The 27,710-nt window shown below is 38.5% G+C and overlaps 4 protein-coding genes across 13 annotated transcripts in view; 2 read left to right on the forward strand and 2 right to left on the reverse strand.

The window, feature by feature from the left end:
- adcy6a (adenylate cyclase 6a) overlaps positions 1–3,535 on the forward strand; it is a 35,588-nt gene extending 32,053 nt beyond the window's left edge. For all 3 annotated transcript variants that reach the window (XM_026331455.2, XM_026331457.2, XM_026331456.2), the window contains one exon: positions 898–3,535. In XM_026331455.2, coding sequence (XP_026187240.1) covers positions 898–1,026 — 129 coding nt within the window. In that variant the 3' untranslated portion in view covers positions 1,027–3,535. The remainder of the gene's footprint in view (positions 1–897) is intronic.
- Positions 3,536–4,259: 724 nt separating this feature from the next.
- Positions 4,260–7,800, reverse strand: spmip11 (sperm microtubule inner protein 11). 3 transcript variants are annotated; one of them, XM_026331475.1, is made up of 4 exons: positions 7,689–7,800; positions 5,355–5,546; positions 5,122–5,245; positions 4,260–5,034 (listed from the first exon to the last, which is right to left on the reverse strand). In XM_026331475.1, exons 1-4 carry the CDS (start codon positions 7,717–7,719, stop codon positions 4,986–4,988), a joined length of 396 nt encoding a protein of 131 aa, XP_026187260.1. In that variant the 5' UTR covers positions 7,720–7,800; the 3' UTR covers positions 4,260–4,985. The 3 variants fall into 3 exon arrangements, with proteins under 3 accessions (XP_026187260.1, XP_026187259.1, XP_026187258.1); XM_026331474.1 differs by lacking the exon at positions 7,689–7,800 and adding an exon at positions 6,539–6,635; XM_026331473.1 differs by lacking the exon at positions 7,689–7,800 and adding an exon at positions 6,218–6,405.
- A 627-nt stretch (positions 7,801–8,427) lies between these two features.
- g6pd (glucose-6-phosphate dehydrogenase) lies at positions 8,428–19,564 on the forward strand. Of its 6 annotated transcripts, none has more exons than XM_026331464.2 (14): positions 8,428–8,613; positions 10,500–10,589; positions 10,912–11,033; positions 13,286–13,323; positions 13,449–13,557; positions 14,100–14,317; positions 14,967–15,125; positions 15,857–15,982; positions 16,403–16,496; positions 17,027–17,213; positions 17,308–17,543; positions 17,995–18,071; positions 18,325–18,417; positions 18,503–19,564. In XM_026331464.2, the coding sequence occupies exons 3-14, from the start codon at positions 10,917–10,919 to the stop codon at positions 18,585–18,587; spliced, it is 1,539 nt and encodes a 512-aa protein (XP_026187249.1). In that variant the 5' UTR covers positions 8,428–8,613; positions 10,500–10,589; positions 10,912–10,916; the 3' UTR covers positions 18,588–19,564. The 6 variants fall into 6 exon arrangements, with proteins under 6 accessions (XP_026187249.1, XP_026187252.1, XP_026187248.1 ...); XM_026331467.2 differs by having other exon boundaries at positions 8,428–8,595; positions 10,500–10,615; XM_026331463.2 differs by having other exon boundaries at positions 8,428–8,595.
- Positions 19,565–20,265: 701 nt separating this feature from the next.
- LOC113145098 (glycerol-3-phosphate dehydrogenase [NAD(+)], cytoplasmic) lies at positions 20,266–27,353 on the reverse strand. Its single transcript, XM_026331471.2, has 8 exons — positions 27,068–27,353; positions 25,716–25,893; positions 25,254–25,394; positions 25,020–25,158; positions 23,909–24,021; positions 23,269–23,505; positions 22,090–22,196; positions 20,266–21,980 (listed from the first exon to the last, which is right to left on the reverse strand). The coding sequence occupies exons 1-8, from the start codon at positions 27,250–27,252 to the stop codon at positions 21,884–21,886; spliced, it is 1,197 nt and encodes a 398-aa protein (XP_026187256.1). The 5' UTR covers positions 27,253–27,353; the 3' UTR covers positions 20,266–21,883.
- Positions 27,354–27,710: the final 357 nt, after the last annotated feature.

The following is a 27,710-nucleotide window of genomic DNA, read 5'->3' on the forward strand; positions in this document are numbered from 1 at the left end:
GGAGTATTATAAGCATATGAACTAGAGTTTACAAGTGTATGTAATAATGTGGCCACAGAGTGTAAAACTTCGTGTGTCACGTGGTGTCACTGTTGATTTCTGAACCCTACGGCTGAGAAATCTTACACCATCCAAGCTCACCCCAAGAACACTGTACAAATAAGCAAATTCAGCATTTGAGGAAAGTTTAGCCAGTTTTCTGAATATCCACCAGAGGCCAGAGTTTTACACTGACAGAAGGGTCATCACAAGGACAAGTCAGTATGTGTGTATAAATACAACTCATCTTCTGAAGCAGTATACTGTTGAAAATGCAATAACTGATATTTGTCCGCATTAGGACAGTGGATTATCGCCTAATAAAAGCTGATGAGCCACATGTTGGCAAGCGGTTGCTTATTTACACATCCAGCATCTACAGTACAATATTAACATTAATTTCTAGGTCATGTTTCTGGACATCTGGTGAATATACTGATGAAGTCCAATAGTCCATCCATCCTTCGCTAAATTTGTTTTTGGTGTCTACCAACATCTGAGGGAAATATCTGGCACCATACAGTTAGAACATGATAAACGCTCCATTATACTCCAACTAGTTTCAGATTTTATTTGTCTCAAGTTTGTGCTGACAAAAAGTGAACGCGTCAGTTTTAACAACTTTTTCGCTAGTGCAGCTGCTCGAAAGTGGTGATGAGCAGTGAGAATAAACAATAAAGAGCTGGAAAAACAAAATGAGTGAAAGACTCCTCTTGTAGAGAGGAACTGCAGAGTTGTGTGAAAGATCTATGGTTTCATCACTATGAAATAAGGAACATAGAGAAAACTTGCTAAATTTAAAAGGTATCCAGCTTTGGGTGAATACAACCAGTCTGCTTTTTCCTATTCTGCTCACAGGTGACCACAGACCTCTACCAGGTGCTCGCAAGCAAAGGGTATGTGTTGGAGTGTCGTGGAGTTGTTAAAGTCAAAGGTAAGGGGGAAATGACCACCTACTTCCTGAATGATGGACCTCCTAACAGTTAGCAGCCATGACAGCAGCAGATTCTGGGTGATCCCCACTGCAAGGACACAGCACCACTCAAGGACTCACAGTGTGAGCGATTGGCTAAAAACTAGATGCGCCATCACTTGGATCCCAAGCAAAGGAAAAAAAAAACTTAAGACGTTATAGGGACAGTGTTCTCAAAGAGTGCACACACACATTGAAGGACTAGTGTTTTTCTCCTGTCTAGCCTCTCTCTCAGGCTTCTTGAAAGATGCAAAGTCTGTTTATTTAAAACGCCTTTTAGCCTGTGTCAAAAGAAGATTAATGCTGTACATAAGGCTACTTTTTTATTTTCTTTTGTTTCTGTTCTGGTTACTTTTATTTCACATGCATCATGAACAGGTACTCATATTCTGTTTCTGGATTAATTATTTATTTTAGTCTTGATGTTTTGTGCAAGAGGTCCTTTATGAAAAAGTGTGAAAACATACGTGCACAAATATCCAGTTTATTACACGTTGATAAGTGTGTATGTACATGCATATTTGTGTCTGTATGAATATATGTATAAACTGAGGAGGAATATATTGACCAAAGACTAAAGTATTTAACTGAAAACAAGGCAAGACTTGTTTGATATGTTCTCGATAAAGTCAGCAATGATCACCACCTCTGTTTTTTTTAGGCAGAAGGCCTGAACCCTTTGTTTTTTTGCCCACCTGCTGGCAGCAAAGGCTGTTTCATATTTTATTCTATTTTCATAAAATATGTATAACTAATTTATTTTGTTTGTGATTCAGGATTCAAAGAGCTAATCACTTTTAACTCTAAATTAAGATATTGCCTTCAACCTGTACACTAAAGTACTAAAGACGTCTAAGAATTTTAGTGGAAGGTAATATCTGAAATCTATATTTTTATCTCCACTCTTTGACAAGCAAAAGCAGCTTCAGCTAGGATTAAGATCCTCTTCATCTTCATTTCATGTCAGACTGGTTTCCTAGAGCTTGAGCAGCCAGTGTACCACTGGTTTCACCCTTAACAGTATGTTGTCATCAACTTCCTTTCCTTTCATAGAAGTATTTTTTGGTGCAAATGGAAATAAAGGAATTTAGAGCAGCAAGTTGTTCCAGAGCCATTGGCGAGAAACCTTGGATTTCAACACAGTGGTACGACAGAGCCCGATTCTTCTATGAAGAAGAAATGGATGAAAGAAAGAAATATATATTGATTTTGACTGAATACTGTGCTTTGTAAACCTGAAGGGGCATAACTATTTTCACTGTGAGGTTTTTATGATACAACAAAACTGCTTTTTTGCCAAACATAACTGCTTTGAAGCATGTCTGATTGTGGTATCTTGTTTTCATTTTTGTTTGTTTTAATGTAGGGTATTTTGTATCATTTCTGTATCCATCATTTGTATATTCTTAATGTTGTTATTATTATTATGATAATTCTGATTAATTACTATGCTTATTATGATGATTCCATTCCAATGTTAAGGATCAAAGACCAGCACGCTTTATTGTAAAATGCCAGTTGTAAAGCTCAAGCTCACTGGTACCAACTGATCAACTGCAGCCAATGAATTCTGCTGTTCAACCCTCATGTACAATACAGTATTTCAACTGGCGATAGGTGTGATCATGTATAGTAATAGCCATTACCTGCCTTTGCAGCAGAAGCCAAGAGGTGTACAGTATGCTCACATAGCAGCAAACACAGAGATATCCAGATGATTCACTGAGGGCAGTGAATTTTTTATTTATGCCACTATTGCAGTATTGTAAATCTCAGTCAGGCTTTAAGGTGACCTCTCCCTTCCACACATTAAGCATCTAAGTAGTAAACAAATGACATCCCTGGTATAACACTAAGTGAAGAGGACAGGCAGATGAATGTCTACACATATATAGAAAGGGAAAAGGGCTCGTTGAGAATAATTTTTAGTAAACATTCTCATCACTTCAAACATCTTGGTTTCTCTTTTGTAATTGGGAGAATCAGCCCTGTAATGGCAACCAACAGTTGATCATGTTTGTACCAAAGTCAGCTCACGCAGCCTTGTGCTATCGGTCCCTCCTGTGCAATGATATTTGGCCTTGGGTGTGGTGTGAGCACCAGAGGACAGCAATGTAAGGGAAATCACCAACTATCAAGTGAACTGTGACCAATGAAGAATGATTCATATACGCAAATAGTTTATAGAATGGACATATGAGTTTATAAAGAAAATGTGCATTGTATGTATTCTATTTCTATTGGCTGTCCATAGACTTGTGTTGATTGTTAACTCTTGGGATGTTTATGGGGGGAACAGGGGAGGGGAGGAAGGTTACCCCCATACTACTGAAACAGTGTTTTGCTCAGGCCTGATGATTCCTTCCTTTTTTGTTTTTGTTTGTTTTTTTTCCCCTTAGTTGGAGGAGTAGAAAGGGGATTGGTTTGCAAAAGTGAAGGACAAGAAGAGTTGAGGACTATGACAAAGAGAAAAATAACATTTCCCCTTGAAGAAAAAAAAAATAAAAAAAAAATATCAATGGCTTTTTTGTGTGTTCTGCAAATATATATTACCAGAGGCTTACACAAACAGAGGCCAGTCATTAATTAAGCAGGAACCTTGTATTTGTGGTCATGAAGTTTGAGAATAGCAGACTGTGGTTTACGTGTCGGTGTACTCATACTTCACCACAGCTAGATTATTTTAATTTGAAGCAAATTGTGAGCTGTAATATTATATCACTGACATGATGGATGTGTTAACAGTTTCCCCACACAGGCCACGGTAAATACAAGTTTCATGCTTTCCATAACAGCAAAACCTAAAAACACCATTGTATTAGACACAGCGAGGCTACAAACAGAAATTCTTAAAGATAATTGTATGAAACATACAAAAGAGCTGTCTTGCTGTTCACCAGTTGCAATTTGTATTATGAAATTAATAGACTGGATATAAACATGCCTGTTAAGCACCTCAGACCAAACCAAGCCAATATTAGTAGGCTGCAGAGCTGTCGGTCTCAGCCCACTGGTTTTCACCTGGCTGAGATTCAGGCTACACACCTAAATTCTGTACCCTCCTGTTGCTCTTATTCCTCTTTCAACCTGAAAATCTTTCAGGATTAGTCAGTGGCCTGTATTGCCGCACCTAATGTGCTGAACATGCACTCTTCATGTGATGAGGGTGCTGTGGTAGTAAGCTTACTCAGACCCATGCTCATCTTCAGACACTCTACTACAGAAATGATCATGGATTTCAGCAGGGTGATTTAACTCACATAGCTTTAATAAGATAGGACATTTTGGGTAGCACTGACTGAAGTCCATGAAGTCATTTTTGGGAGATTTCTACCCTTTTCAGGGGGCACAACTACATCTCTGTCCATCATGATCCCTACAGAATTCAGTCCCTCTGCAAATAAAACATCAGTGTAAAATTTCTTCAGATGGTGAAATGCTCTGTCAAAACAGAAAAACTTAAATAAACTTTCACATCTAGGTCATTATCTTCCAAAATTCAGAAGAAATAATTTTCCTCTAGAGGGCAGTACAATCTCACTATGTCTACACACCACTACAGCAGTGAATGTGCACCTGTAGGTTTGGATCATTCAGGTGGCAAGATGATTTCTTAACTTACAATGTATGACAGATTGACTTTTGATAGGTTCAACCTTTAAATAGTTGTTCCCACCAGAATTCAGAATTCACACCTCCAGACCTTAAGTTTATAAAGTATAGCCAGAGATAGGTACTTCCTCACAGCTAACGTTAATCATGCTGCTGAATGAAAAATGAATTCCTTACAAAAATAGATTCATCATTAATGAAAGAATCAGCAAAATGAAGCATCAAAATTTATTCAGAAGTAGATTTGTTATCAACTTTATATCAGAAAGTCACATCAAAACAGATGTTGCTTCTTTTTATTTGTGTGAATGAATATCTCCATGCACATGTTTACAAATGAAGAAAAAAATTAAAATGGCTATCAGAAAAGGCTGAACTCCCGGTCTGTCATTGACACTTCTTTAACAAACCTGGGAAAACAACAAGTGGATTACACTCACATAGATCCAGATAATATGAAAAAAAAAATCCATATCATATAGGGAAATGTTACCTACTTTGTCATCTCACTGTTGTTTCGGGGAAACCGTTTGATTTGGGTCCATGGTTCAGGAGTCTTGGTTACCATCCATCCATACTGATGGCTGTCCGTCAGAGGCATTATGTACAGTTGATTGGGGGCTGGAGAAGAGAGGAGACCGAGACGTTTATCAATGTGGTTGACTTGTCAAAGAGAATACAGCTGTAGATCAGACATTTAAATTATGCTACTTTCTGTATGTCCACTCACATCTGGGTGTCTGGATCCGTTTAACCATCTCTTTATATCGCTCATGGCTCCCGTGGTGTGTACTGTGTACACCACTCCTCGTGCTGTAGGGAGGAGGCTGGTTGTAAATATTACATATGTCTACACACCTGAGGGGTCCCTGTTGTTCTTGAAGTGATGGAGGCAGCCCTGCACTGATGTTTATCCCACCATCTGCAAAGAAATAACTATTGTGATGGCTGATTTTTGTCATTTTGAAGTAATGATGCCAAACATTGCCTGGTTCAATCATTTTTGTAGGGACTGTGTACTTTTCTTTGTATTGTGATTGAAAACTGAATATCTTTGGGTTTTTGAAAGATGTTCAAGCACATCTTGTTCTGCGGGAAACTGTAATGTACATTTTTCCTTTTTTCACATTTTTATAGATCAAGCAATTAATGGATTGAAAAGAAATTTATTCCTATATTAATGAATAAAGAATTTAAATGCAGAGATTTTGATCTTAATAATATTGCCTGATTAAATAAAGTTAAATATTACGCTATCAGTAAACATTTTCGTGGCGTCATAATTTGACCCAAAGCAAATCAACTACTTAACGCTGTTTGAGGTGACAAATAGTCCTTTTGCTGTTGAAACGCGGGAATTAACAACCACAGAGAAGTTACAAATCATCTTAAAGTAGTTAGCACAAAATAACCACAAAAACTTTGAAGTTTAAGGTCATCCAGGGCAAAGAACAGCAACGTCCTAACTCACATTACCAAACCTCACTCTGCCCAATATCCCCTGTGTTGCTAATGAAGGTATTAATAAATTATGAAGCAAGTGCTGTGTTCCCTGTGGTTGTAGCTCCTGTTAGCTAACTTACTCTTACTTACCCTGAGAATGAGACACTCCTCTGGGATTCACTATCATTTTATCGCCTATTGGGTTTTGGTAGCCCAGTTGAGTTAAACCGAAGAAAGCCATGGAGTTACACGGTTTAAACAAGCATGTGTGAAATCAGAGACACAGGGACACAGGGACAGAATCTGCCTGTGATTAGCGTTAAATTGCAACTTTTGGTTTAGACGTAACCATGGCGACAGTTCCGTGTACCCGTGGTGAGTGGTAGAAGAGGCCTTAGGAAAAGTAGCCTACAATGAAAAAAATGTTAGTACAAATGTACAGTATAGTCACGTCACGTAAATGATGCTCACCATGTAGAATTTCTGTTGTCATTCTGTATGACCTCATGTATTCATGTGGAGGTGTTACTGAACACTAGGAATTCTGGGAGGTAAAGTGAGGAAACTTCTCATGCTGCATTTAGGTTATATGACCTTGAAATCACGCCTGCTATGCACAGACAAGATTATCAACATTTTAGAATCTCAAATTTGGCTTTTATTTTTGACACAGATTTTCTTGTCCATTTTCTATGATCATTAATGATTTTTGCATTAGAAAACGTGAATGAAACAAACCTAAAAGTTTAATATTTTGTTGTGTTGTTATGACTTACATAGTCTAGTTTCTTTTAGCTGTATGTTTGCCATTTGCAACCTATTTTTATTGTGCCCACATTGCAAATGCATATCTCTTTGCACCCACTTGTCTTTGATCAATGGTCCAACCTGGTCAGACAAATCTCAGGGTTCACTGATGAGTAAATGGAACAAATTGAGAAATTGTGTTCTATTGCACAAACTGTTGTTTTTTTTTTTTTCTTTGAATTTTTGCACTTTCCATGTAAGAAGTGCTGTGCACTAAATGCTAATGTTCACAGTCCTAGTTTAGCATGTTAAAATGCTAACATAAAACAGCATTAACAATTTTCACAACCAGTTTTATTAGCAGTATAAATTACTGGGCTCTAAAATCTTTCAAAGTAAGTGATCTATAAAAGACAAAGTTACTCTTTAGATTGGACTGCTAACTTGTATCGACACTGAAGTCATAACTCAAGTAGATTTTGTTTGATTTTAGGAGCCCACAGGCCTAAAATGGTTGGGTACTCCTGTAGGATTACATTATCATACTGTGAACTATGAAAATACAGTACAGTTTTAAATGTTTTGATGACAATTTTGTTTTTTAGATCTACTAAATGACTATATTAGTCTGAATGACTTAAAATATTACAGTACACCTTCCAGTAAGAGGTACAGCTCAGTGATGGTAAATAGTCATATACTTGTATAACACTTTTCTATACTCAAGTACACTGAAAGCGCTTTTACACTATTTGCCCATTCCCCCATCAGCTCACACAGTCATGGTGTCTTGGGGTTCAGTGTCTTGCCCAAGGACGCTTTGACATGTGGACTAGTGAAGCCAAGAAACCAGCCTGTTCTACTTGAAGCCAACCTGTTCTACCTGTAAAGCCACAGCCAGCCATGTTGAATGATGCTGAAATGCATCTGGCAAGTTTTGTCCTGCAATGGCTCTGGTGTCATTGGAAGTGAAAAGTAACCACAGCAGAACCTGAGCAAGTGTGGATGTCCACACAGGGACAACATGTATTTCTACATCACCTTAAACTATGCAGCAACTCATGTTGCAACACCATGGTTGCACAGGGAAATTGTAATATTTCCAGTTCCTCATTCTTGTCACTTTACCTCTAAGATTGTTTTACATTGGACGTAAATGTAATCAGACACATTTTTGATAGAGTATACCATTTGAATACCTGCACATATATCATCACCAGCAAGCCTTGGTCATTGTCCGACTATTTATGAGCTTTTGTGTGTTTGAAGGATTTGCCTTCTTTATTGGAACTAGCTGCATTGTGCCCATTAAATAAATCATTGAATTTTAGACAGAGCACTTGGTTTAAGGTGAGGGTAAGGTTAGGGTTAGGTGAAGGTTAGCGTAAGCGTTAGGACTAGGTACGTGGTAGTTATAGTGAAGGTTAGGGTAAGTGTCCAGGAAATAAATGTAAATGAATGTGAAGTCCCCCTAAAGTAACTAAAACCAGACGTGTGTGTGAGGAGGGTGGGGGGTAAAATAAGACCACGCCCACTCACAGAGTCGGTAACGTCATTGAATTCGACAGTGATGGGAACTCGAGCGAGCGCTGGTGAGTCTCTCCGAAACCAATGAAATCTCTCATTTCTGTAGTGTCACCTCAACAGGGAAGTAGGCAGGACCCAAATTCACACCACCGGACTCAACAAACATCCCCGTGTGTGAGAGTATTTAAACTCCGTGTCCTGTCTGGTCAGGGTTTAACGTAAAACTCCAAGCTTGTCGTCGCGTTAAGAGACGTGTGAGTAGCGGTTTAACGTTAACGTATTTGTAATTAACCGTAGCTGCTGTTATTTGTGAGCTAGGTGCTGTTTGCTAGCAGGTTGGAGTCGCTGCTCGTCGAGCGCGGTTGTCATAACAGCATGTGAAGCTATTTGGGCTGATGACAGCGGGTTAATATTAACCCAGCATAACCTACAGTCAGGGGGAGAGGGCTGTGGATCTTAGCAGCATGATGATAGTAACGTCAGCTAACTAACTCTCCCCGGGGTGTTCATGTGCAATATAACTGCAACAAAATGTCAGCCCGCATTGTGCTGATAAGGTACAAACATGGTATCAGCTTTATTGCGGTGTTCTGCAGTCCAGCCCTCCAAATACGGGATTTAGTGGCGGATTTCACTAATATCATTATAGTTGATTGTGTGTGAGGCTATTTCTGGGAGCTGTAGTGGCACAAATCCGCGTGCACGTGTTGTTTTGTTGGTTTCAGGTTGTGAAATAGGATTTTTTTTTTTTAAATTACGTTTTAGTAAGATTCAATTATTGATTCTGTGAAAATAAAGACATCCGTGGTACAATTACTGAAAAAGCATGTACTTCCTCATTTGGCTCAGGTAAAATGACCCACAAGGAAAATCTAAGCTCTCTTGAATACACTTCTTTGTTTTGAATGTTGGATATTAAAGGAGGAAGTGCATGACCAGTTCCAGTGGTTTTGCCGTTTTTAGCCTATTTATGAATCATAAACATCTTAAACGTTAAAGAGAATGTCACTGTTTTCAACTTTACTGTCACTAGCACCAACTGAGCTGTAGCTAATGATTGGTTTATTTAGAAATTAAACAGTTATTTTCATTAATAATTAATTGCTTGCAAAACATAGGGAAAATGTACTTTGCATTTGCACAGAGCCATAATGTGATTATTCCAATGTGATTTCTTGATTTTGGTTTGTCCAAAGCCCAGATATATCATCGTCTTAGAATATATTGACTGTTTGCCTTTTGATTAATGTTGTGTTGTGGATCTAAGTTAACACAGTATTTAGACTGACACGTTTGCATTGACACAGTATTTAGACTCTTTGCTGTAGTACTAATATTGTGGTTAGATGCATTGTGTTTTCTTAATTATCTTTGACTAGAATATGGGAGACTATTGTCGCGAATTCGCCTCAAACCGCTTCCGGTGTGAATGCAACTGCAGTGAAAAAAATCATTTAAAAAACACAATTTACGTTTTAATATAACTGTAAATAAATTTAGTCAGTAAAGGGTTAAAGTTTGGATGTTTTTTGATAAATAGCAAACTATTATTGTAAAAATTGAATAATTTATTGTAGATTTTCTGATCAACTAACAATTATTTTCCTTAATGTGAAAATCTTATACACTTTAAACTTACTCAAGTTGTCATTTTACACATCAAGTCTACATCAACAGTAGAGCCAGTTGACCATGAACAAGAGGGTTGGTGGTTCGATCCTTGGCTTTACTAGTACACATGCCAAAATGTTTTGGGCAAGACACTGAACCCCAAGCTGCCCTAGTAGCTGTTCAGACTTTTCAGATGAATCGGCACCGTCTTATCTGCAGAGCATTAATATGTAACAATAATAATACTTTGAAATATGAATCCAAACTGAATGTTTACTGTGATGGATTATAAAACTCATGCAACGCTGTTTATTCAAATCAAAGGGAGGAAGGGGCTTTTTGTGTTGTCTTTACAGTATGTTTTCTACTTATCTTTCTTTATGTAACTTTCCTTTAAATGTAGGCTGCAAATTTAATTTGATAATGTCCAGAAAGGCCTGTTTTTTTTGTTTTTTTGTTTTTTGTTTTTGTTTTATTGATGCAACCTCATGTCTGGCCCCATGTCTGGCGATTTTCTGAACACTGTTTTGTTTTACATAATTGTCAGAAGTGTCCACCAGAAAGTCACCTGACTGCACCTCATGCAGAAGAGGAGCAACACAAGTACTCCTGCCTGCTAAGGAAACACCCCCTTCAGGTGTAATAGTGCAACCTTAACAAGAGGTCTTATATGCCACCCTCTTCTCTTTGTTCTTTTGTTGACCCCAGTAATTTTTTTTTTTTTCTGTGTCCTGCCTTAATCACACACAGACACATGAAACTTGTGTGAGGTCTACCCAGTAGCCATTATGTTTAAAACTTATAGGCTTTGGTAAATTCCTGTTGGGTAGGGGTGAAATCAGTATTTGTCTTCTTGGTGGTTAATCTTGTAAAAAAAAACAAAAAAAACAACTGGTGATTTGTTTTTTTTGTTGTTTTTTTTAATTTAATTTTTAATTTTCTGTTTGTCTGGCATTTAGAGAAAATGAACAACATCCCCCTTTCTCGCTCTGAGGTGTTTGGGGAGCTGAGGAAAGAGCTGTATGATGATGAAGAGTTCCATCAGTCCGACGTTCATGTCTTCATCATCATGGGTGCATCGGTGAGAGTGGGGGGGGAGGGGAGAAAGGGCAAAATCAAGCCACTGACTATATATGTACAATAAAATACAGGGACCTGGTAAAGCAATACATGCTTGTCAAGTAAAAGGGCTACTGGTCTGGAGCAGTCTTGATTTACTTGAACATTTTGTGACAATTCAAAAGCAAGTAACTTTTTTGTGTGTTCTCGTTTTCATTTTTGGTCCATTTAAAGTCTAGGCCAAATGGGCAAACAATTCAGGAAATAATTTCTGTGTATTGAAATCTTTAAAAACTCTGCAATAATTGCACATCTGTTGTTGCCATATGTCTGCCTGCAAGCACCAGTCAGTTGTCCAAGCTTTCAAAAGCCTGAAATTGCAACAGTGAACATCTCAAAGTTCCTTTTTGCACATTATATCAATATGATAACGCTGACTGGTACTGTTAGAACAGGATTAAAACATTATGAACTTGGCTTAATTGTAAATCAACATTTTTATTTTCAGAGTACTCCAATTTTTTTCAGCTGTCACAGGGTCTAGTGGGATGCAAAACAAATTCCGTACCATTCATTGCCCCTCACATATTTTTTTATGTTTCTTAACTATGATGTGAAGTACAGATGCCTTGTTGCAACAAATTCTCAAATTATTCATAAATTCAGCTCCTATTGATTCAATACAAAAGTAATGCTGCCTTAACGAAGATGTTCTTTAGATATTAGGACATGTAGAAGGATGAACAACACATCTGAATCTAATTTGGGTCCTTTGGCCACTTTTGACACTCGCTATATTATGAAGTCAAAATGATGTTGACCCCAGTTTTTGCTCGTTTTGCTGTTTTGCTCTGTTTTGTCTTTGTGCCACTGAATTAAATGGTAAAATAATCTGGGTCATGAATCTCAAGCAAAAAAAAAAATAGTAAAAAATAGTACAACAATTATTTAACTACTTGAAACATCCACAAAATAAAACAAATAATGCCCCCTTTCACTGGTTACTATGTTTTCAGCAACTAAATCATGTTTTCATATAAAGCTGTGACTGTATAGGTCTGTTTCCTTGTCTTTGTTAAATGTAGGTTCTGTGGATGTTTTTTTTTTTTTTTTTTTTTTTTTTGTAGCCTACTTAAACAGACCTCCAGCTGTATCTTTCTTATTGAAGTAGTTCTATAATTAAAAATGAAACTTAGTTTTACATAAACGCTTATATTTGTGAGAATTAGTAAACTAATGCTCAAATTCGCTCTTTGCTGTCAGCTTTTTTTCACTGCTTAACCCATTTCTTACAGTAAGTCTTTTGAGAGCCATTCTCTTGTCTTTTTCAAATTTTTAAGGTGCTGTTTCAGTTACTGTTTCCATCACATATGGGGAAAAAGATTTTTGGTTTAGATTCTCGAATATTCAATTTGTTGTGCCCTCCCTTGACCAATGAAAGTGCTGCTGCCTCTGATTTTTGCAGTGTCACTGACTGTCAGCGCTTTTCTTTCATTGTGTTACAAAGGCAGCTCAGGGGAAGCTGTGTGCACTTGTTTTGTACGTGTGTGTGCATGTTGCTGCAGACACATTGTATTTTAAAACACTGAGCCTGCTATCAGTTCAGAACCTATTGTTGTTCAGCTTTAGGACTGTATGAGAGGTCTGACAAAGTACAACAAATACGTTTTTTGCTAATGTTGTGCATACCAGATCAGTTCCAGTTAATAATCACAGAGTTATTTTAAATACATCATTTTAAAGTAGCAGACCTATAAGTTGAAGAATGCCAGCTAAGATATAGTTTCTTACAGGAAGATGTCAGCATGTGATTTAGGCCACCAGTATATTATTTTTAATTAAGTTGACTTCTAATTTTCTGGTCTGTGGCACAGCTGATTCTTGAATCCATGTTTACCTCAGGTTATCTGAAAACTGTGGGCCTCCTTAGCACCAACATTGTTGAGTGGCCTTTATTTAGTGTACAAAAAAAATGAAAGAAATGTATTGCAAAACTTGTCTTTTATTTCCAGACTGTTGGTTGTTGGCACTTGCTTTCAGTAGTTCTACTAAAATTGTGTAATTCTTAAATAAGGCAAAGCAGCCAAGCTACCTGTTGCCTCATGGTGTGACCTACTACTGCAACATCTTGAGACTTTGATTAAATGGAAAAGAATTACTTCTCTTGTGCTTATTAAATAAGCCACTTAGTTACACTGGAACATCAGTGTTTAATGGTTGTGTACATTTTTTTAAGGTTAAATCATATTTCTGATTATGTATTTGCACCTATAGGGGGATCTGGCCAAGAAGAAAATCTATCCAACCCTGTGGTGAGTGAATCTGATCCACATTACTAGCACAGCAGAGGCTGATGAAAGAGACTAATCTATATTGAAGCATCTGAAGCTGAGTGTAATAAATGAAATGTTTCTCCTGTTGCTCTTCTCTTTCCCAGGTGGCTGTTCAGAGATGGGCTCCTCCCTGAGCAGACGTATTTCGTAGGCTTTGCTCGCTCTGACTTGACAATTAATGCTATCCGGTCTTCTTCCATGCCATATATGAAGGTAAAGTAGACCTTTTAAGACATGGCTTTTTAAACAGTTCTCTTAACTTTTTCTTTTTTATTAGTTATTGTTTTTTTCCCTTAATCTGGGACAGCTAGTAAAATTTACAATTAACAGTATAGAAAAATGAAAACCTAAAAAAGCTTAAAGCTCAAATATGAAAATAATTACAGGTACTAGCCATACAGTAGGTTCTGTCTCAAGGTGAGTGGAGTAAAGCAGCTGAGATTGTAAACAAAAAATGATAATGCATAAACTTAACTTTTCCAATGTGAAATTTTCAGCTCCAAATTAAAAGTTTTCTTCCCCCTATTTTTGTCGAAATATTTTATCATTTTAATTATCTGCAATGAGTCAAATGGATGCTACAGTTCCCAAGTTGTCATTTTTCTTTTACCCTTTCAGTATGTGCCATCTTATTCAACCTTATAACTTCCCACCTCATCTCTTGCTCTTCTACAAATTTCTATTTCCCTATAAAATAATGTTATTTTATCTCATTTTTAGTCCATGCACTTAGATGTTGTCACACTCTACCCCAGGTGACAGATACAGAAGCAGAGCGGCTGTCGGCCTTTTTCAGCAGGAACACTTACATCAGTGGGAAATATGCTGATGAAGGTTCCTTCTCTAAACTCAACACACACATCCTGTCTTTGCCCGGAGGAGCTGAAGCAAACCGCCTCTTCTACCTCGCCCTTCCACCCACTGTCTACCATGACGTTACCAAGAACATCAAGCACCATTGTATGAGCACAAAGTCAGTGAACTGCTGTTGTCATAATGCTTTTACTGCTTTTGCAAAAGTTTGTGTCTGAATTTCTGTAAACATATGGGCAGGGAATGTTTGGGCTTTCCTATAGGATAAGTTCAGTTATCCAAGTCTGACTTTAAGCAGTCAGTGCTCATGGCTGACACAATTTTGGTATTTGTTTACAAATTCCTGATATATTGGCTGATATTTATTTTCAACAACTAAAAAAATGTACCGGGCATGACATTTACTGATCAAAAACTTTCTGGTGGACAAATTATATAGATTGGTGACCCTCTTTCAAAACATGTCTGTGATATTTCAGCAGTATTGTCATGGTTCATTGGTGTGTGTTTTTGTATCTGCAAGATTACCAGCCACCTTCAAAGCTCTCATTGCTTCAAAAGCTGCAGCTATATGATAAAGTGAAAATTTTCTTTGCTCTTTGTCTTCCACCATTTCCTTAGTAAGTAGACCAATAGCAGACAGTATTATCAGTCCCAATGGCCTATATCTATAGTATATCACAATTTAAATAGGAATTCAGTTTTTCCATTAAATGTGTCTTACTAGTGATAAATGAAGAAAGAAAGTGCAAGCAAGGTGAACAAGACTTGATATGTTTTTCTTCTCTCCATGTACTAATGTTATGTAGAGGCTGGAGCAGAGTGATTGTAGAGAAGCCTTTTGGACATGACCTGCAAAGCTCTGAAGAGCTGTCGAGTCACCTCTCGTCACTATTCACTGAAGAACAAATCTACCGTATAGATCACTATCTGGGCAAAGAAATGGTGCAGAACCTTATGGTGCTCAGGTAAGAACCATCTTGCAGTTATTTATTCGATGATGTCTTGAAAAGGTTCTGATTGCTGTAAACGGGAATAAAATTTGCTGGTGTACAGATATGGAGGAACAAAGTCGCAGTAGATGAGGTGCACCTAATGACTTATACAATAACACCCAGGAGAGTGACAGTTGTGGAAATCCAATACTCATATATCACAGCAATTGCAAAGTGTGAACATGAACCAGATTTATATTTACAGGATTTATTAGGTTTAGCAGCATACAAGCATAAAAACAAAAATGAGTTTAGACCAACTATAGCACCAAATGAAAAGACCACCAATGAAATCCACAAAATGGAGTTAAGCAAGTTTAATTTGTTTGAGATAAAACACATTTTATACAGTTACAAGATTTTGCAGCATATCTAAGGAAGTTCTTGAGCCAAATCCACCTTTTGCAAATGATGCAGGTGTGGAGACAGTGTTTTGGTTTATTCTGTGCATAGTGTGCACAAAGAAAAACATTTTAATTTGCACCCCAGCACAATTTAAGGTAACTATAATGATGCAATACTTCAGTTTCAGCTGGCCTGTGGTTTAGAAAAGCCTCCATGAATATCATACAATGAAAATAGAAATTGGCCTCTAACCAACAACAAAGCAGAAGATAAATATTTATTCATGTTGTCATGAACAGCTGTCTCTTTGTGCTGTGTGAGCTGCTGAACAAGGAACAACGATGTGATGTTCATTGCAGGTTTGGTAATCGAATCTTTGGGCCAATCTGGAACAGGGACAGTGTGGCCTGTGTTGTCCTCACCTTTAAAGAACCGTTTGGCACTCAGGGACGAGGAGGCTACTTTGATGATTTTGGCATCATCCGGTGAGGGCGAATAATATATCAAATTTGTTTTTGGTCTGTAATAAAGTTACAGAGAACAGCAACTCTAACACTGTATGTAAGTTGAGGCTGGTGTAGAAAGTGACAGTACTGGGGGGGGCATACATTTTAGAATTGACATACTGTACATTAAGACTAAAAGCTTTTTATGTCTGTATAACTATATGATACTGATAAACCATTTATTAATGCTTAAATACTGCTTAGAAATGCTTATAACCCTCTTACACTGTTACCTTTTGAACATAAATAATCATTAGCAGCAGAGCACAGGGCGAATATTGATGATGTGTGGAGCACATCAGTGCCAATACAGGATCAGTTATAATTAAAATGATCACAGCCATCATATTCTCCCTTTCTGTCTTTTGTGTGACCACCCGCTCGCCTCATTGTGATCAGAGATGTTATGCAGAACCACTTGCTGCAGATGCTCTGCCTGGTTGCCATGGAGAAACCAGCTTCCACCAGCTCTGACGATGTCCGGGATGAAAAGGTACTACATCAGAAACACCTCCTCTTACACAACATCAGAATTTACTATAATTTCTGAATTAGTGCTGACTACCTTAATATCTCTGGGGCAGAGTGAACCAGGCCTTTGTTGTGATTGGCTTCTAACAGACAGGCCACCCCTGTTGCACAATTAATGCAAACTTCAGACTTCCATGTCTTCCTGTTAGTTCTAGCAGGCTGTGCCTCATTGGAAAGATTATAATGTGAAAGACCAAACACTAAGTGTTGGCTTTTATAGAGCTAAACACTGATCAGCAGTACAGTTAAAAAATAAGTATATATGTTTAGACTATGAAACCTTTCTGTAAAATAGAAATTCAGAGCAGCAACATGGTGAGTATAACAAACCTGTTGATGATAAAAGTTTAGCTATATTTGAACTATAGGGCACAGGCTAATTCAACCTCCCTGGATGCATTTTTAAGCAGACTTTATCAGTGCCATTATTTTGAATACCAGCTTTTACATGGGCTTGTATGGATTTTTCTTACTGTGTGATCTTTCTTGTAGGTGAAGGTGCTGAAGTGCATTGCTCCAGTGTCCATGTCAGATGTGGTGCTGGGTCAGTATGTTGGGGATCCAGAAGGCGAAGGAGAAGCCAAACTGGGCTACCTTGATGATCCTACAGTTCCTAAAGGGTCAACTCAGGCCACCTTTGCCACCGCTGTGCTCTATGTACATAATGAACGCTGGGATGGTAAACACTTTGTCTTTTACAAAACATGTCTTGCACATGCCACATTGTCCTGTGCTCTTTCATAACACATTGGTATGGTATTTTTCCTCCTTAGGTGTGCCTTTCATCCTTCGCTGTGGAAAAGCTCTGAACGAGAGGAAAGCTGAGGTACGACTGCAGTTCACAGATGTCCCAGGAGACATTTTTGGAAATCAGTGTCGTAGGAATGAGCTGGTGGTGCGCGTGCAGCCTAACGAGGCTGTGTACGCCAAGATGATGAGCAAGAAACCTGGTGTGTACTTCAGCCCGGAAGAAACTGAGCTGGACCTCACCTACAAGAGCAGATACAAGGCAGGTTTATGGTGAATTTCACAGTCTAGCTATTTCGCAAAAAAAAAAAAAGAAAAACGCAAATGGGTACTGGCACAAAATGAGAGTAAATAAAGGCTGAAGCTAATAATTCTTTTGTTTAATCAGAGAATCTGTTCATTTTCATCTTCAAATCCATCTTTAGGGTTTTTACAGAAAAACATCCAATATTTCCCAGAGCTCAAGGTATTCAAATAATTTCCATCTGACCATCAGTCAATTTACTATAAGACAAACATTAAGTTCTTACATTTGAAGATCTGGAGTCGGCAAATACGTGTATTTAAATAAGGAACTGATTAGATTATCTGTTGATCAATTAACTAATTATTTCAGCGCTAAAGAAAACCCTAACTGAGAAAGCTAACAGAGCTCTCTGTCTCAGATTTTTGTTTTTCTAAGTAATGAATTAAAACTTGTGTATTGTTTTCAGGATGTGAAGCTTCCAGATGCTTACGAGCGTCTCATTCTAGATGTCTTCTGTGGGAGTCAAATGCATTTTGTACGCAGGTCTGTGTTTTCCCCCACCTGTTGTCTCATGTTACTGGTTGTAAATGAAACTTGTCTAGTATGTTGCAAGGGTTGTATGTATGCTAACATTTGTAAACACTAGATGGCACCCTAGTATGTTTTTTTTTTTTTTTTTTTTTTTTCTGGCTCAACCAAGGCACAAATATAAAAATCTTAGTTTATATCTTTGTTACATGAGGACTGTTTTTGTGTCCTCCATTTTATGTTGAATGTTGAATTTTTGTGTCTGCAGTGATGAACTAAGGGAAGCATGGAGGATCTTCACACCTCTCCTTCATCAGATAGACAATGAGAAGCCCAAACCAATTCCGTACAAGTATGGAAGGTAGGATGTGTGGATCATTAACTTTAACCGGAAGAGGAGTTTAATACAGATAAGTGATTGTGATTGCCATCTCTTTCCTTTTTAGCCGTGGCCCAACAGAAGCAGATGACCTTTCAAAGAGAGTTGGATTTCGCTATGAAGGCACTTACAAATGGGTCAGTCCTCTGTGAATAGTGATGAGGGAGGAGTAGAGGTAGGATTGTAGGAGGGATGCAGCAGGGTAAGTGAGCAGTGTCATATTCCATACTGGGGTGTTTTTGAGAAAGGAAGAATTTCCACCGTGTGGATCCTTCACAGTATCAGCAAAGAAATGTTGTATTTAAATAATATAATATTTCTCAGGTGTAGCAATAATTTCATGGAGCCAGTTCATCAAACATTTCAAAGAATGATGAATTTAGATTGTCATTATAGGCTTATACCACAGTTTCAGTGGTGTTTTTTTTTTTTTTTTTTTTTTTTTTTTTTATAAACGTTATGAGCAACTTTAATTTTGAACTGGGACCAAGCAGGTTGGAGAGGGAACAAAACCAGTCTGAACCAGGATATTCTTTTGAACAAATTAACATTGGTGAACTGGCTCCATGTTCCTTGTCTCAATTAATTAGGTCTTAATTTGTTGGGGTGGTAAATGTAATAACTAACAGAACAGAGCAGAGTAACAAGAACATAGTCAGCTAAGTCCTGCTCACCCAGAGTAAGTACCAGAGATGGTAAATGAGCACAAAACGAGGAACAGTAATCATTGACCACCAGCTCATTGTAATGCCTTTAATGCATTGACTGCATTTATTAATTGCACTTGGTGGAATTTCTTTTTACAAGTTTTTGCCTGGGTCCAAAGATGATCATAAGCAGACTGGTTTTAAAGGGCAATGCAGGCAGTTTGTACTGGATTAGTCTTAAGTGTCTTTGTGGACAAGCAGAGTAAGCTTCTTCTTTTTTTTTTTTTTAAGTGGCCTCTCTCTGAGCTTCATTCCATTTTTTATTTTAAGTTTTAGAATTTCTCTAAGACAGTAGTGGTGTCTCTCACAGGACAACAGTGAATGTCTTTGTAATCATGTACTGTATACTGCTGTTACCCGCACGCTCATGTAAGACTAGCTACATTTCCACAACTTGTTAATAAACTAGTTTTGCTTCTCTATGTCTGACCTTCTACGGTATTGGTGTTCTTTTTCCACAGCACTGAAGCCACTAGGTGAACGTTTTAGAGGTAGAGACTTAAGAATTGTACAAAAACAAATGGAAAAAGATTTTGAAACATTTTTGGGTGGGGTTTTCTCCCCCTCAATGATTGACATTGCCGTGTGGTCTGTTGTTTTTCTTAAAAGTGTACTACTATACTATCTTAAATGTTTCTTCTAATTGAATTTCTGGGGATTTGGTTGAACAGTCTGGCATTCTGTTCACTAGTTGTATGTCTATAAAAGTGGCTGTTGTGTTGCACATACAGGAATAAGATAGTCGGCCTACTAACATTTTTTAGTAGTCATCCTCCTAAAACACTAAATTGTCAAGCGCACTGTATAATACCCATAGTGCTCCGGATGAAACATTAACATGTACGTCTGGCTGCAAAATAGTGATGTTACTGCACGTTTTGACTTTGACAGCCCAGGATTAAAGTATTTTTAAATCAATTGTTTATTTGCTAGCAGTGTTCTTTGCTGGTGCATTTCCACCTATCTTGGCTTGTTGATCAGGGGAATAACGTGACACCTTTGGCAGGAATGCATTTCATAGCAATTGTGTGCATGTATAATGAAATAGGGACCCACTTATAGAACACAACTACATGACAGAATCTTTAAAGCTGGAGTGAAAAATAAAAAAATTCTGGCAAAAATCTGGTGACAGAATTAATTTATTCACATTTAAACACTAACGATTTCACCACAGTCATAACTGAATGGAAACAAGGTCACAGTAACAAATGGCGTAGTGGACGGACTTTAAGTAGATAAATCTTTGAGTTTGGACAGACTTAGCGACCGTGCATTCTAAGGCACTTGCATTTCGTTGCTGTGCGATTGACAATGTTAATACAGTACAAGTTTATATTATATGTCAGATGCTTAAAGCATACATAGACAAAGTAAGATCTAGAAATTCATGGACAGGCATTCAATGGACAGCAATATAATATGATGCTGTCTAACATCACATGTTAAATGAGAATAAATCTCTACAGATGGCTGTCAACAGATCTTTGCAGATCTACTGATTCAGAGAGTGGGCGGCCTCATTACAGGTTCTGGGCTGTCAAAGCTAGTCCTAAAACAACTAACACTAAACTAAAAAACTGAACTCCAAAGTTCATCTGATAATTCAATTATCTAATTCAAACCAGCATCTTCTGGAGTTAAATCCATTGAAGACAAATTTCCCTCTTACTTTTTTCAGGTAGTAGATATGTGTGTGTATATATATATATATACACACACACAAAAAAAAAAAAAAAATATATATATATATATTTTTTTAACACTGTAGTTACATTCTGGTGAGAGTAGGAAAAGTCACAACTAAGACCTCTTCTCCCATACAGAAGGGCACATCAGTACTGTTTTCAGACTAGCTTGAAAAGACCAGAACCTGATCTTTAAAACCTGAATGCATGATGTAGTAAGCTATAGCTATATAATGCAGTAGGCATACATGGTAGCAACTGAATGGCAGACAGTGGTTGACAAAGTCACAAGTTACCTGTCACATTTTCTGAAGTTCATACTGAAGTTTGACGAAATACACAGACGCCTGAATTTCTGTATCGGTGTTGCAATTTGGCTGCTTTCTAAAAGTATGTTACCTGGCTCTAAAATAAACAAACTCAAGCAAAAACAGCAATCAAACCACTCTATAGGTAAGGAAAACTATAAACAATTACATTTCAAGTTTCAGTATACTTTAAGAAATTAAAGAAAACATTTAAAACGCTGTCAAACTGAATATTCAAGTATAATTCTGGTTTATTTCACCTGGTGCCCTTTCAACCTCTATTGTAGAGATTCAGGGAAACGATGGCTCGTCCAAACTCTTCCCTTGGATGTAGAGCCCTTTAAGTTTGGTCAGACTCGGAGACGAGCTATGAAAATTATTCATGTGAAAAACTTTTTGTAAAGTTGGAGGAGAGTCACACTAATTGACCCAATCTCTACAGGAGAGGTGGTGTGTGAAATGTCAGCATGGCCCACAGAGCCATAGTAAGCTACATTATGGGAAGTATACCAGTTTGAAATAAACCAGAATTTTCCTTTAAGAGAAAAGTGGCCAAACAGACAGATGTTATACAACCTGAACTGCACTCACTGGCTGGAAACATTCAGTTTTGCAACAGCTGCGGAGTGACTGGTCATCCCCCATGTTTCTAACAGGTTATAGATGAAAAGTGGTGATCTTCTCCATGTAGAAGGCACTTGGTCAGTCAGTATTATCTTTTTTTTTTTTTTTATTTTTTTTTTTTTTACATGTGCTCTGGGTGGTTCTGCAAACAGCTTATGAACTCTGTGACTGGATGGCCCTGGTAGCAGATCTGATACACTGCATTGAACAGGGGGAACCTGAAGTGAGGAGGAAGAGACTTTGTTGAGTGCAAAAATGTCACATTTCAGTTTTTTTTCTTTTAACCAATTCAAATGGAAATGGTGCTATAAGTGCTTCTTCACTTACTTGTCAATTAGGTTTTTGTGCTTGAGGATGAGATAGACCTCAGCTGCTGTTGCAGGTCCTTGCAGCTTCTGACCGTTCAGCATCTCTTTCTCCAGCTCCTCAATAGACTTGAGCAAGAGAGGAAACATGACATGCAGAAATTCAATACAAAAAAAGAAAGTCAATTTTACAAATATCGATTATTTGCATATTTAAGGAGCAAACACATTTAAGTACATGGTTCCCTGAAAACGACCTTTGTTGTTTTTAATGAATTCATTTGATAAGTATTCTCAGGGGTGGGTTATTACGTTACTTAATTAACAAATAACAATTAATTATGATATAGAGACTAAGGCTTTTGAGTTAAAAGTGATGCCAGAGGTGTGATAAATGCAGGCTGTGGAGATACAGCCCCTCCTGCTGACCAGAGTGAAACAGTGGAAATATTCTACCTTTTTAAATAGTCTATAAAAAATATTTTGTATCAGTTAAATAGTTAAAGTGACATAAAAGAGCAAATATATTCACCTTTAACAGTCCGATAGATACAGTACCTAATCCCTAGTCTGATTTATTGGCAATTTCGGACACTCATGACATCTGCCCCATGGCGAGAAGAATTACAAACACATCACCACTGTTGGCAGACTGGCTGCAAATGCACCACCAACAGATACATACAATGTGTGGACTGATTTGTGTCACTTATCACTACTTACATTGGAATCACATTAGGAAGATATTTCTTTACAACTAGTATAAAAAGTAAGAACAGTAACAAGGAAAAAAGGGAATCTTTTTCAATCTTTCTCCAAGCGCTGGACTACTGGCAGACTCAACAAATGGAACCTTTTATTTTAAGAGTTTGTAGTACTGAAAGATCTACAGGTTACTGTACTACATTGAATTAGTATATTTAGACATTTGAAATTTTTATGTTAAGTTAGTTCTTATGCTGGGTTCACAGAGCTAAGCACCTAAGATACTGTGAATTGTCCTTAGCAATAAAGCTTTGACTGAGTATCAGTGAAAGCGTTAGACAATCATTCAGCCAGGGTTATTACAAGGAGTCCCAGACTACCTCTTTCTCTGCTATACCTCTCAGATTTTATGTCAGTATATTCTCAAATAGTGTTTTATAGGTATTTCTATGAAAAAAAAAAAAAAAAATCAATCTACAAAAACAGAAGCTCATACCTTTCCAGTTTTCACAAAAGCCTCAGCCACTTTGCGGTTACGGCCGCCATAGCAGGTTGTGATGAGGTCAGCCACACCGCAGCTCTCTAGGAAAGTTGCGGAGGACACAGCCGAGGCGGTGCAGAAAATGCGGGCAAAGGCAATCATCTCCATCAGGCCCAACCTGATCACTGCCGCTTTTGTGTTGTCACCAAAGCCCAGACCGTCACAGAAGCCTGCCCCAACAGCAACGATGTTCTGAACGAGGAAAAAAATATATATATATTTTAGGGCTATACTGATCCCATGTCAAGTCTGAGGTCAAAGTTGGTAAAAACCAATCTCCAGGTGTGCTGCACACATTGTCCCCAGTCAGTTTTGTATATAACTAAATCTGTTCAGTGCGTAGTGGAGTAGCTGTGGCTCAGAAGATAGAGCTGGGTGTCCATTGCCAAAAGGGTCGGTGGTGTGACTGATGAGGGCAAATTCCCTTAATGGTCTATAGTGCATGGCACAGTTTGTTTTAGTATTTTAAAACAAAGCTGAATGGGATGTGCGTTTGTAAATGAGCAGTTATTATTTACCTGTATTTGAAATTTTAGACATGATGGGTGGAAAGGCCTTTGTTGCTTGCAGCTGTGTTCTGCACTGAAAAACTCACCTTCAGGGCTCCACAGATTTCCACCACATCGTACTCTTCCACTACAGTAACTCGGAAGTTTTTGGTCTGCATGAGTTCCTTCAGGAGCACACCATGGTTTTTATTCTTACATCCTGGAAGGAGAAAAAAAAAAGAACCTTCTTAAATTCTGACATTTCTACAGGATGATTTGTTTTTCCAGTACCCCTTGTTCAAATATGAGAAGCCTTTTGTCATAATAAAAACACAGTGACACTCCATCTTTTAGCATACAGCTGTAATGCTCCAGTGCCTCTTAAAAGTTCATATGTGCCAGCCAGAAATCCTACTCCTATCCAAACAGGTTTGTGTTCTCATGTGTAATATACTAATATTAAAACTCAAGAAGCATGGTGTCAGAAAGCAAATGTCACACTGAATCAGCTGACTGTCATTTACTAAAGACATCCACCTCTCACCCCCATGCTGACAATGCAGAAAGCCTGAACACCACAAACGCTTCCTGTTTCTATGCTAAAACCTTTTTATTATGGTGTAATAAATATTGATCAATGTGCAGTGTTTTCAACAGCAATGCCTCTTTTCAAAACAACAATCTTATGTTAATCAAAATTACAGGCATGACTAAAGGAAACACCAACATGAAGCTTCTATTTAAGTTGTTGGGCATGACATGTTCCCAGTAGAACTCCAACACACCTTAGCATTGATTCTACAAGTGCATCAATTCTAGTAGAGGGATGAACACCATTCATTGACATTCAGCACCCAGGTGTGCAAGGTACTGTCATTCCTGACCAACCTATCAAGGTAAAAGTGTTTCATCACTGGATAAAGATTATCACTCAGAACCACTCTGTACTGAACTGCAGTGAACCTTCCCTCTTAAGGCAGGGGTCACCAACCCCGGTCCTCAAGGGCACCTGTCCTGCTTTTTTTCCAGCTATCCCTGCCCTACCCACTGCTAATTACCTGGATCAGGTGTGTTTAGCCAATCAGAAACTATAAGGGCAGGGATAGTTGGAAAACCAGGAGGACAGGCTCTCTTACTGTAGAGGTCAGGCATTCAGGTTTTATGTAAAGGAAAAAAAAAAAAAAAAAAAAAAACATGAAATGCACCAATGACACTAACCTATGGTGGTCTCACAAAACTTCTCATCAGCAACCTCATTGGCAATGTTGGCCCCCATCAACACACTCATGGTGATACCAAGCATCTCCTGGATCACATCAGAGATGAGTTTAAGTCCATCAGGCCCCTCATCTACACCCTGGATCGACAAAAACACACAAACACATGTAGTGTATTTACATGAAGCCACACCAAGTTGGTACATGGTACTGTAGCAATGGAATTGAGTCAAACCTTAATGAGAGATATCCCCAGTGCATCACTCTTTATCTTGCCTTTCATGGTGTCACACACTTTCCCCACAAACTGGTGTGGGATCACAAACACCAAAATGTCTGCATCATTGGACGCCTCCACCAGGTCAGGGACGGCCACCTGAAAGGGAACGAGGGTGAGGATGATGTGGTGAGAGATATGACAGACATTAAACTGATGCAACTCTTTCAACATCCTGCTGTGACAGTCCATGCAGAACAAATGATATTACAGCCTACATAAATAAAGGCTGTGAGGGAGGAAGCTATTTATGGTGACTAGGACAAACACAAGTACAAAGCGTAATGTTTGCAGTAGAGCAGAAAAGGCCTCAAGGATGCACAAATGATAAACAGAACAATTGTGCACTATAAGAGACAGAGAACCAACAAACAAAACACTTCATGGCTGTTAAATGTAGAAAAACCAACAGATTCTTACCACATTTGCTGGTAGCTTGTGGCCTGGAAGGTACTTCACATTTTCATGGTCTGTGTTGATTATTTCAGTCAGTTTGCGCCCACTGACCATCTCCTCAAACACCCACATTTTTACGGTGTTGTCAAAATTTGAATTCTTTGCAGCATTGACACCCACTATCTTGGCAATGGCAGAACCCCTGGATAGTAAACAGTTAATGATCATGTTAAATTCATACTGCATATTTAAATTGGTGTAAACTGAAGGTAACATGGGCAAACGGTCAGTGGGGCCGAAGGATTGATCCATTTATGACCAGTGTAAGTGTATAAAATATTTTAAGACCCAGTACAATGATTTATCACGTGACTGCTGGTGTGATGGTTATTATTGTGTTTTCCACTGCTCTTTTATCATCTGCTGTTTCCTGAGTAGGATGACCTGACCAGCTGTGTATCTGATTACATGCAGGCTACACTCCCATGTTTATTCTAGCATACAGGTCCCTCTTGAAAAGACAAAGTAACCTCAATGAGCCCATTTGTTTAAATAAAACATTAAAAAATATAAATAGTAGATCTGTTTAGCCTCGACACTAATACTTATACTCTGCCAAACTCCCTAAAGAACTCTGCTGATTTTATGTCTGTTCACTCAACATCGTTTTTGTGCAAGGGCTTAACATCATTTTGAGGCATTATTCTTTCCATTGCTACACAATCCCCAAATTTTCATAAAAACAGGTTTTAACTAATATGATAAATTCCTTTCGCTGATTAACATAAGATATAGGCCGAATTTACCAGAGACCTCTAAACATTTAGTCATAGTCTGAGATGATGTTTTCCCACTCTTAACTTTTCTGATATCGACAGAGTAAACTTTAAAATCTTCGGCTGGTAAATGGAGTTTGGAATTTGCCTCCTGTTGCTGTTGGCAATCATATAAAGCCATGCCGCCTGTACACGGTGACTTAGCGTTAGCGGACAGCTATAAAATATTAACATATTTCCAATGTAGATGCTTATGATAGTAAGTAAGTTTTTATTGCTGACATTAAGGCTAAAGTTAGTTACATGACCGCAAAATCCCAATAATCGCGACTGACATGGGGCCAGTTTTCTGTAAACCGAGCCAGTTTCTTAATGAAGGCTGGAGCAGGTTCGTGTCCCAGCTAACGAGGCGGACAAAGACGCGCAGCTAAAGTTAAAATCTCTCACTAACGTTGCTGTTGTCTCTGCGGTCAGTCGCCGTCCGTGATGCTAACTCAGCTAGCAGCGGATCACTAGCCCCTGACAGGCACTTTGGACCTTTAACGCGCACAAATGGCGACAGAGTCAGCCACGTTGAACAGCCCGCACAGCTCAACTTGCCAATTTCCCGAGCCGATGATGCAGACTTTCTTCGGAGCTGCCATCGTGAAACAAGCCGATGAGTAGAGGTGAACCTGCACCGGCTGCCGCTGTGGACCTGCAGAGTGGAGCTTATGCAACACGCACAAACCGAGCTGCACGCTTTTTTTATTGGCCTGTCTGAGGGGAGACACCGACCCGCCCATCGTGGAGAGGGCCAAGTCCGGCTATTCATTCATCCAAGATGACTAGAGGTTATTAGGCTCAAAGTAATCCGAGCAAAAGTCTCCGGGTGAATCCCGCAGACGTTTGATGGCGTAAGCTTCATGGCGTGATAAGGGCACGTACTCTGAGACGATAATGCCCTTGGGACAGTATGTGACCGCCCACCCTTTTTAGATCGGAGCAAACAGACTGTGCATCTCTTTGTGGGCCTTTGATTGAGTTTTCCACCCAGATATACTAACAGTCACTTCAAACAAAGGCTGTGGCTAATGGGCCCCCTAACTCCATGGGCCCCAGGGCCTGGGTGCTGGGTAGGCCCATTGAGTAATCCTTCCATGGATAATGGTGTGGGCCAATACTAGAAAACTGCCTCAGAAATCATATTGGCCTGGGACACTACGTTACAGCCAACAGTAAAAAAAATAACACACTAGACATT

Source organism: Mastacembelus armatus, chromosome 7, assembly GCF_900324485.2.
Source record: "Mastacembelus armatus chromosome 7, fMasArm1.2, whole genome shotgun sequence".
NCBI classification, from domain to species: Eukaryota; Metazoa; Chordata; class Actinopteri; order Synbranchiformes; family Mastacembelidae; genus Mastacembelus; species Mastacembelus armatus.